This window comes from Bacillus rossius, chromosome 7, assembly GCF_032445375.1.
Source record: "Bacillus rossius redtenbacheri isolate Brsri chromosome 7, Brsri_v3, whole genome shotgun sequence".
NCBI classification, from domain to species: domain Eukaryota; kingdom Metazoa; phylum Arthropoda; class Insecta; order Phasmatodea; family Bacillidae; genus Bacillus; species Bacillus rossius.
In genome coordinates this window covers 61,883,887-61,895,241 of record NC_086335.1, presented here as the reverse complement: position 1 = coordinate 61,895,241, position 11,355 = coordinate 61,883,887, and the positions used below count along the sequence as shown (strand labels likewise).

The 11,355-nt window shown below is 38.0% G+C and overlaps 1 protein-coding gene across 1 annotated transcript in view; it reads right to left on the bottom strand.

Moving 5' to 3' along the window:
• Positions 1-5,829: 5,829 nt before the first annotated feature.
• LOC134534469 (uncharacterized) overlaps positions 5,830-11,355 on the bottom strand; it is a 40,615-nt gene continuing 35,089 nt past the window's right edge. Inside the window, exon 5 of the mRNA XM_063372945.1 lies at positions 5,830-10,385. Within this exon, the coding sequence (XP_063229015.1) occupies positions 10,232-10,385 (154 nt within the window). The 3' untranslated portion in view covers positions 5,830-10,231. The remainder of the gene's footprint in view (positions 10,386-11,355) is intronic.

Here is an 11,355-nt window from a genome sequence, read left to right as displayed (position 1 = left end):
TGAAGAGGATGTCTTCTACAGTGATTGTTATAGTGACTCTGAGGCTGTTGACAAAGGCATAGACTGTGATGAAGCACCTAGAGCTGTCAAGATCGAAGAATGTGACGATGTCCTGAGACCGAAACGGTGGAAACGACGTGATATATTAAATAAATCTGATCAAGCTTGTGATGATCACCGTCTCAAACATGAAAGTTACCCTGAGGTTGGTGGTAAAACGGAAGACACCAGAGATCATAATATTTATTATAAAGGTGCAAGGAAGATGGTGGTAGAAGAGAATGATTACACATCATGGAAAGATCCAAACATATTGGTTGACCGGCTAAGACTTCTACATGGTTCGCTTTGTGCAGGAAACTATTCGTGCATCAAAGAAATATCCTTCATACTCAAGGAACTGAGGAATGCTGGCTACATACAATAATGGCTTGTTTTACTTGTATTTGTGTAATGTTGAGAAGTAATAAAATATTGAAAGTAAAAATTTAATGTTTTTATTTCTTGTATTCTGATTTCCAACTAAGCCTGTGTGTGTTTCCGCTACTGTATGTGTGATCATTACGTTTCCTGTGTGTACTGTGTGTACGTTCCGTTTCCTGTGTGTACTGTGTGTACGTTCCGTTTCCTGTGTGTACTGTGTGTACGTTCCGTTTTCTGTGTGTACTGTGTGTACGTTCCGTTTCCTGTGTGTACTGTGTGTACGTTCCGTTTCCTGTGTGTACTGTGTGTACGTTCCGTTTCCTGTGTGTACTGTGTGTACGTTCCGTTTCCTGTGTGTACTGTGTGTACGTTCAGTTTCCTGTGTGTACTGTGTGTACGTTCCGTTTCCTGTGTGTACTGTGTGTACGTTCCGTTTCCTGTGTGTGTACTGTGTGTACATTCCGTTTCCTGTGTGTACTGTGTGTACGTTCCGTTTCCTGTGTGTGTACTGTGTGTACATTCCGTTTTCTGTGTGTACTGTGTAATCATTTACATTTATTGTGTGTAAATTGCATGTATTGCGCGTACATTGCGTACATTACGTGTTGGAGCTGATGGAGCATTTGGAGCTTTATACACTTGAAGGTAGTTGGAGGAGTCTTGTACACTCGTGGAATTGTAGCCTCATAGTCTCTTAAACTCGTAGCATTCTAGCCAAATATCATTGGAGCTGATGAAGAAAAAGGCTGTTGGTGTCAATGACTGTTGGAGTCACTAGACTGATAGAATCAATAGACTGATGGAACCAATGAATATTGGAGCCAATGAATATTGGAGCCAATGACAAATGTGCCACCTTTTCGATGATGGTGCTTCCAAATGTGCTGCCTTTTCGTTGTCGGTGCTTCCAAATGTGCTGCCTTTTCGTTGTCGGTGCTTCTATTTTTTTAAATGTTGTTTTGACTCTAGTATTTTAGTAAATTGTTCTTGATTTGACTAGCGTATTATTCAAACCGGTTAATGTATATAAACGAGTCCTAGACAGCAGGACGCTTAGTTTGTTACTGCCGTCGACGGTGTACGGATCACCTAGTTTTTTCTTCTGGTGCATAAGTCGCGTAATTGTCTGTTCTTGCGAACTCGATGGCATCTTTACCGACTTTAACGACGAACTCGATGGAGGTTGTACCATCGACTGCGGGAACCTTGACGTCGGCGTCGACGATGTTGGAGCAGATCCCGTTGGCAACGCCTCTGACAACACTGGAGGAGACTTCGATATGTGCTGTTCCACCATCAACTGAAGTTTCATCATCATTGAATACTTTAATTAATGAAGAGCGTACTTCGCATCAGTGCAAATACTGTGGTGCGTCATTTACTATCACCTCAAATGCTCGCAGACATGAAAGAAGCGGTTGTTCTAATAATGTTCAAAGAATACAATTTCAGTGCAATAAGTGCAATAAACTAATTTCACGTCTCGATAGCTTACATCGTCATTATAAAAAATGCTCCGAGACGTATAATGAACATGGTTATTGATTTGACTCATGTGTTGTACCGGCTAATGAGACTATATGAGTGATATGAACTTCAGTCCGTCTCTGGCTGTGGTGATGAACGGATCGGATAGACATTTAAAGTCATGTAAAAGTCTTAGTCCGTACAATAAGAAGACTGTTTGAATCGAGGAATCCAAAAGGCTTTAGTAATTTGTCAGTGTTTTTTTGTACCTGTAGTAGTGTAGTATGTATGTAATAAAAATTTTTTTAAAAGGACTTGTGTTGTTTTTATTTTCTCAAACCTAACACTTTTTTAGTATTTTTTTAAATTAAAGTTGTTTTGTATCGGTCAGGGATCTAACCAAGGACCTTAGTCGATCCAATCAATCAGTATATATATTACAAATTTATTTAATGAATTTGGAACTTTTTCCCGCCTCTCTAGCATTAAAATTACGAATTTCCAATATGGTGGTCTTGACGTCTGATAGGATGATGGTAGTAGAGGATTTAGAGTCTCTTTACGAATGTTGAACATGGTTTATTGAAATTATTATTTTTTACATAAAATTAAACATTATTGCATCGATCGGGTATCGAACCGAGGACGGGAATCGATCGAATCAATATGTAAATTAATGAGTGATTTTTTTAATGAATTTTGGAACTTTTCCCGAATTTGTAGCTAAATAATTACGGATTTTCAAGATGGCGGTCAAATTTCAAGATGGCGGGGGCACCTCGGTAATAAATGTTTACTGCACTCTAGCGGGTAAGAATTAAACTAACATGGCATCAGCACACTCTAGCCGACGATACAATTATGATGGCTTCCAGCATCGAAGACAAGATGGCGGACATGACGTCATACTAGATGACGATATATATGCTTTGAAAAAAGTGGTGGGAGTCAGTCTGCTAGCACCCACCATTGAGGAAGGAGCCTGTCGCCATTTTTAATTTTTTTTTGCCCTCACCAGGTTCGAAATTTGGAGCATTTGGAGCTGCTGGAAACATTTGGAGGCCGTTTGGAGCATTTGGAGGCTGTTGGAGCTGTGTTAAGCATTTGGAGCTGCTGGAAACATTTGGAGCTGTCAAGCATTTGGAGGCCGTTTGGAGCTAAGAAGTAGTCGTTGTACGTCTATGCAGGGCTAAATTTTTATAAGATTGCTGGCTTTCGCAAGTGATTCTGTAGTAGGATAGAAATTGTGTAATAAATATTATGTTTGTAAAAGACTTTTAGGTGTTTTATTCCTCGAACCTTACACTTTTCTGGTACTTTTTTAAAATTAAAGTTGTTTTGTATCGACAAGGGATCGAACCAAGGACCTTAGTCGATCTAATCAATCAGTATATAGATTACAAATTTATTTAATGAGTTTTGAACTTTTTCCCGAATCTCTAGCATTACAATTACGAATTTCCAATATGGTAGTCTTGTCGTCTGATATGATGATGGTAGTAGAGGATTTAAAGTCTCTTTACGAATGTTGAACATGGTTTATTGGAATTATTATTTTTTTTCATAAAATTAAATGTTTTGCATCGATCGAGGATAGAGCCAAGGACTGGAGCGGATCGAATCGATATGTAAGTTAATGAGTGATTTATTTAATGAATTTTGGATTTTTTCCCGCTTTTCTAGCTACATTATTACATGATTTCAAGATGGCGGTCGAATTTCATGATGGCGGGGGCACCTCGGTAATAAATGATTACTGCACTGTAGCGGGTTAGAATAAAATTATCCAGATGGAAATGTACTCTATAATACAAGTACACACACAAGATGGCGTACTCCAGCAGGTGGTATCCTCTGGTAGCATGTACTGAACATAAAATGTCGGATCCATGATGGTCGACAAGGCAAAGTCAAATTTCCAGGACAAAGTCAAATTTCAAGGTCAAGGCCAAATTTCAAGGTCAAGGTCAAATTTCAAGGTCAAGGTCAAATTTCAAGGTCAAGGTCAAATTTCAAGGTCAGGGTCAATTTTCAAGGTCAAGGTTCAAGGTAAAGGTCAATGTTCAATGTCAACAGTTGAGGACACAAGTATGGTGACCAGATAATTATACTACATGGTATCGGCACACTCTAGCGGACGAAAACAAGATGGTGGTCTCCAGCGGATGAAGACAAGATGGCGGACATGATGTCATACCAGTTGACGATATATACCTTGGTATTGTTGGTGGTAGATCAGTCTAGGTAGCTTTCATGGAGGAAGGATCGACCGTTTACTCTCGCCGGGAATCGAACCAAGAACGTACATCGATATAATCAAACAGAATTCAAATACGTTAATTTTTTGATGAATTTTGGAATTTTTTTCATTAAAATCGGATAATAAATAAAGATTTTCAAGATGGCGTCCAAATTTCAAGATGGCGGACATGACGTCATACTACCTGACGATATATATGCTATGAAAAAAGTGGTGGGAGTCAGTATGCCTGCAGTCACCTAGGGGGAAGGATCGGTCGCCATTTTTTAATTTTTTTGCCCTCACCGGGTTCGAACCGAGGACTCCGAACTCCGTGTCGTAAAAGTACAATTTTTTATAAGTATTTTATTAAAATTTTATTATTTGAATTTTTTTATAATTTTTAAAAAAAATTTCATTAAAATCGGATGATAAATAAAAAAGTTAAAGATGGCAGCCGTAACGGAAAATGCAACGGTGACGTCATAATCCAATATGGCGGAAAACACATCGCCGGAATGTTCGAGAACACAATGACGTCATCCAAAATGGCGGATCCAAGATTGCCGCCGTGATCTACTTGTCCCGTTACGTTATGTCCCGTTACGTTATGTCCCGTTACGCTATGTCCCGTTACACTCCTCCAAGATGGCGGTCATAATCCTAGATGACGTCAGAGGCTTATCGGAGGCTGTAGACAAGGATGCTTAAGCCTCTTTTAGGAATTTGGGTTCTTTCTAGGACAAAACGACTTTTGAGGATTTTCGAAATTCTAATTTTTGAATTGAGGAATTTTTTGAGATTTTTTGGTGGAATTTATTTTCACAGAAATGGAAATTTTGGCGAATTTTGAGGAATTTTGGGCAATTTTTGCCCAATTTTGGCGAATTTTGAGGGTCAAAGGTCAAGGTCAAACTTGTCCCGTTACGCTATGTCCCGTTACACTCCTCCAAGATGGCCGCCGTGGCGTTACAATCCAATATGGCGGACACCGGCTCAGGCTCCACACCCAGAACCCAGTCCTCGGCGCCCCATTCCTATACTACTGTTTCTATATTGGGAAAACGTCAGGAGGTGCAAAGCAAATTTCTTGCATATGTTTGAGGCATTAAAATTTTTGGCCAGTACAAGTTTATCTTATTTTCAAGTAAACTACTTCTTATGTCTGTTAGTTACCAATTTTTCCCAGTAACTTCATGATAGTTCTATAAATTAAAATAATAATGAAAATGCCACAGTTGAGATTTTTGAAATTACAATTTTAAATCAACTTATCGTGTGCACTACTCCATGATAATTAAATATATGAACAGAAATGCTTTCTAAACGCTCAATTATTTCGTGTTTAGAACAGTGTGAATGAAATGTACATCATTGCCATTTGTGTTGGCTCATATTTTTCCATAATAAAATTTCAGTAGATAGACTAAAACATGTGCACGGTTCCAAAAGCTTTTACAAATTTATGGAATAGTTACTATAGTAATGATAGTGTCTTCTGGTCAAATGATTAGTTAATTTCTGTTTTTACTTATATTGCTTGCGGTACAGATTCATTTGTGTATCAAGAAGCAAATCAATTTTTCCATTAGTATTTTATAATTACGTTTTACATTTGTCGTTGACTGATGCAAAGAAAAGGGACGTATTATTTTCTTTCTAATTACAAAATGTTATTAGAAACAAACTTTTAGAACACATTTCTTTGTAGTTTTATTTATTCAGAATCAATATTAAACACGAATAAAGTATATAAATTTTGAAATTTTCCACACCACAAAACGAAACTTTATCACAATAAAAATAACAAACACAATAAATAAATAATATTGAAAATATAACTACAAGTAATCTATTACTTAAACAATGGCAGTAGCAAACACAATAATAAATAAATAATGTAATAAATAACATTGAACATATAGCTACAATACCTATATTGTTATAACAATGCATGTACGCAAAAATCTAGCTGTAATCGCAGCCGATAATATTTGTTTCATCTAATAAACTTGGACTAATAAATAAGGAAATAAATATGTAAGTTTTGTATAAAAATATCGGTTTAGTAAACAGTTTGCTTCCCTAAACTTATCACTTTACATGTTACACATCAATAATAATTCAAAAATGAAAATATTATGTACAGTACAATTATCTCAAGTATGAAAGTCGAACCTACATCTAACTGTGAATGGTAGAAAGAGCGTCAGTCACAAATACTCTACACACAATATTACACAACTTACATGAAAATTATGACAAATTTTCGCTGATATTGTAGATAAATGACATAAGGCAAAAATTGTGAATTCCAATGTAACATAAAAACTATGTATGACACTTTTTAAAAATTATGCCCTTAAAAGTAAAGACAAATTTATGTACTTAAAGTTTTATGATTCACATTTTATTCAAAGCAACAACATAGGTTTTTTCAAAGTTTTTTATTCCACCTATTGTCGATGAGATCACAAAGTGAAAAATTTAGACTATTCAAATGATTAAACTGTATTTCCCTCTGTTTCTTTGTTAGCTATAAACTTTTTCAATGAAGCATATTGTTTTCAAAAATGCACACTAAAATGGACCAAAACCTTGAAATTAATCGCACAGAATTGTTTAGAGTGTACTACAATCATACCAATTGGATTTGTTTATTGCTATGTATAAATATATAAATAATTATAATACAGTCCTTTTGCACTAGGTTTTCAGTTTTCCCTCACAATAATAAATATATAAAAATACACAGCGCAAACAATTTCTAGCGAAAACCTACATTTACACTGGAAATAACTTTCAAACATCCTAAAAAAATTCTTTCCGATATTGACACCAAAAATTGTACAGCCCATTAGTTTTAGACACTAAAAGTGTGAGGAAATATTCAGAGAAAACTATTTTTTCGTTACTGAAAGTGTTTTGTGTGAGCGCTTAATTTTCTTATTCAACTGTTAACTTGACAATATTGGCCACAAGTTGTTAAGTTAAAAGTAAAACATTGTAAAGTCGTAACACTCTGCTACAACGGGGAAGTATCACACAAAGTATTCATAAAACTACTCTTTATATTAATTCTTTAAAACAAATCCGGACAGCTAAGATATTGTAATGCACTATTTTAATTAATGTTGGAATTTAAATACTTAATGGTTCAATATTGGGCACTTAAACATATGTTAAGCTTTACGTTTTATTTGTAAAAAAAAAAAAACTTTTACGTTATAACGAAGGTAAATTTTTAGAGGCCTAATCCTTATTGACCTATATATTAGTAATAATGCTATTTAAATAATATATACTTAAATAACTCAAAATAATTTATAGACAGTAGTTTAAATAAATAATCACTTTATTTAATGACTGTCAATAGATAGCGTCTCGGTAAAAATGTCTCTCAGTTGAGGTAATTTGCATAACGTACAAAACAAAATAACTAACTCTGTATGTTAATCAAAGTAAAAAAATATGCTATATGATTAATATAAAAAATTTTTCTTTACCAACTACACATAACCTTTGTACTGACAAGATTATTCCAATAAAGTGAATCAATCAATACTTTTTCAGTTGACAATCAATTAATTCCATAGTAATTATTTTGAAAGGATGTTAAGTAAAAACCACAAACAGAATTATGATTTTTTCTGACTTATCCAGGTTTTTAAAATTCTTATACTGACCCAAACCTGTAATATTTTTTATAGAAAACAATATCTATAATTGTTGTTAACTATATCCTTACACGGCCATAGTCACAACGCAGCAGCTATTACAGATTATTTCCAATTCACGACACTAAATGTTTACACAGGAACAAAAATCCTGAAATATATGCACAAAAAATGGTGTTTCTTACATATTAAGCCGAGGCACCATCACAGACGGAAGTTTGTGCCAAAAAATACAACACTCTTCAAAAATACTTGCCACACTAACATTTAACAAATACTGAGAAAAGAAATAAGATATGCAAAACACCGTTAGTGCATTAGCGATTCAGAATTTTCCCTTTGTCTATAATGCATCTCACGCTTAGTTTGCAGTACAGAGTAAATTACACTCACTGTTGCTACATTGATATTACCTGACTTGTTAACATTAAAAAAGTGCTGTTTGGTATGCATCGTTAATTATAATAAGTTTTACTAAATTATTTTTAATTTTACTATTCAAGACCACAAAGTATTTTCTATTGACAGTATTACAGTTGTAGTTATGGAAGAAAAATAACATTCAATGCTAAATACCTATTATTTTCTCACAGTAGTAACTATGTTTGGTATTCAGTCACTATTAACAAAAATACATTCTATCACAGTATGTACTATGCTCAAGCAAAGCCAAACTACTAATATTAAATTATATCAAAAATTAGTTTACAAAAATAGTTGAAACCAAGATGGTGTTTTCCAGTTACGTCTTCTTAAAAGAAAAAAAAATTGGTTATTACCAGATGATGCTATTGATAAAAATGTAACAAAAATGTAGCCTATATCTAAAATTCTCATTCCAAAATTACCTTTATAAAATACAATGTTACAGATATATTTTAATTAAATTTAATTACATTACAAAATTATGTCTAAAAATGTTATGCTCTGAGGTGTATATCTGGCAACATAGCACACCGAACACGGACAGCACTAAATGCAAACATCGTGCTTTGGAAAGAGAGAACATTCAACTGGAAACTATGGCTGAGACATAATATAACTATATAATTTTAATTCCATGAATACATAAAAATATATCTCCTGAATTGTACAGAAATTAATAATTCCCGAAAATTCCTGGTTTTACCTGTTTAGCCTAATGCTGTACCCACTGGATACCATATTTAGGTTGTTTATCGGTTTGCGATGATTATTATTTTTTATTTAAAAATATAATAGAATTTACAATCCAGCCTTGTGCCGGGTGGCTTCTTGAGGAACGACTTTCAAAGAATTATGACCGAGTTAGACTCGAACCCGCAACCACCTAGTTAGAAGTTTGGTACGCTGACTCCTAAATCACAGAGACAGGCATTGTAACGTCATACTGCGGTAATTATTAACTGGCTCTCCACGAACCTCGTGCATTTCTTTAAACTCCAACACAATTAACTAGAAAATTTCACTGAACTGATAATAAGTTTTCATTGTGTACTTTCTCTGGCAGTAAACAACAAACAGATCAATTTAAAATCAATGTACAGCTAAACGAAGCACGTCATATTTTTATTTTTTAAGACTGTTCGTTACGATAAAATTCGATTTTTTTATTCACTGCTGTCTGCCCCAACGAACCAAGTGTCGAGCACGGCAGTGTTGCAAACATATCGAAATTGCTGTCACCTGGAGCAGCATGTGGGCGTTGCGGTGTTGCCAACAGCTCCAGGATCACGAGACACTGCCACCAGGTACAGCAGCAGATGCGCGCCGCGGTGTTGCCAACAGCTCCGCTGCTCACGCGCCACTGCGGTGTTGCCAGCAGCTCCAGGATCACGAGACACTGCCACCAGGTACAGCAGCAGATGCGCGCCGCGGTGTTGCCAACAGCTCCGCTGCTCACGCGCCACTGCGGTGTTGCCAGCAGCTCCAGGATCACGAGACACTGCCACCAGGTACAGCAGCAGATGCGCGCCGCGGTGTTGCCAACAGCTCCGCTGCTCACGCGCCACTGCGGTGTTGCCAACAGCTCCAGGATCACGAGACACTGCCACCAGGTACAGCAGCAGATGCGCGCCGCGGTGTTGCCAACAGCTCCGCTGCTCACGCGCCACTGCGGTGTTGCCAGCAGCTCCAGGATCACGAGACACTGCCACCAGGTACAGCAGCAGATGCGCGCCGCGGTGTTGCCAACAGCTCCGCTGCTCACGCGCCACTGCCGTGTTGCCAACAGCTCCAGTATCACGAGACACTGCTGCCAGGTACAGCCGCAGATGCGCGCTGCGGTGTTGCCAACAGCTCCGCTGCTCACGCGCCACTGCGGTGTTGCCAACAGCTCCAGGATAGTGAGACACTGCTGCCAGCTACGGAAGCATGTGCGCGCCGCGGTGTTGCCAACAGCTCCGCTGCTCGCGCACCGCCGCGGTGTTGCCGACAGCTCGACAGCTCACTGCCGCCACATCTCGGTGTTGACGGTGCAGGCCGGGTACAGGCTGAGGCAGTTCTTCTGCTCCTGGCCGTCGCGCGCGGCCTGCACGTAGCGGTAGAACCTCACCACCGCCGAGTTGGGGCTGGACGGCTTCTGCAGCTCCGAGGGGTCCCTGCGACACACAGCACGGGCTGGCCAGACGCTCTAAAAGATTGTAATAAATTGTAATTACACGATGGTGAGTTGTTTTACCCATTGGCCATTACTAGGGACCGGAAAAATTCGCGGGTTCAATGACCTCTAGGATGAATTCCATAGTCCTACGTACACTCGGTCAAATGTCACCCACTCATTGGCTGCTGTCTTGTGAGACGTCCCAGCGTAGCAGCCTGTGATTCGATAAAGCTTTGGTCGGGTGTTTCTCATTAGCCCAGCGTCATCCAGGTGAGTTGTGAGCCAATAGCAGAGGCAGCACTGAGGTATGACTATTTGTATTTTAGCCTATCGCGAAATGAATTCGTGAATTTTTCCGGTCTCTAGCCATTATTGGGTGCCGCGAGCGCAGGCAACGTCATGATGGTGGCAGCCATGACGTCACCTATGCTGGCCAAGGCGTGGTGATTCTGCTGTGGTTCGCCATTGCCTTCGGCGGGATGGAGGTTAAAGGTACATCGCTAACACCCAGTCCCGAACCCAGGGAGGAGGTTTGTAAAATCCCCTCCTAGGTCGGGACTTGAACCCGGGCCCCTGGCTCCACCAACCGGGTAAACAAATAACTGTACGAAACCAGTTCCAGTCCGACAGTCAAATGCACCGCGAGATGGCAGGCCCTAAACGCAGGGGGTCGCTATTGAGCAGGCGAAATATATCCACTAAAAAAGCTGCACGGTTGAGAAACGCCAACATCAAACACGAAGTTTTAAGCATAAAGAAAATATAGAATTTCCTTAAGCGTAATAACTTGCTCAAAAAAAATTATTTTACAAACATTATTAGTTCAGGATTTATAGAATGCTGTATTAAAAAAAGTGACGTTTTGCCAAAAAAAAAAAAAAAATGTTATACTTTGGAATAATTTTCGAAAATTTTGAAAATTTTTGGTAGCAATGAAATAAGCATGTCTGCCATGTGCAGGCGTGTGC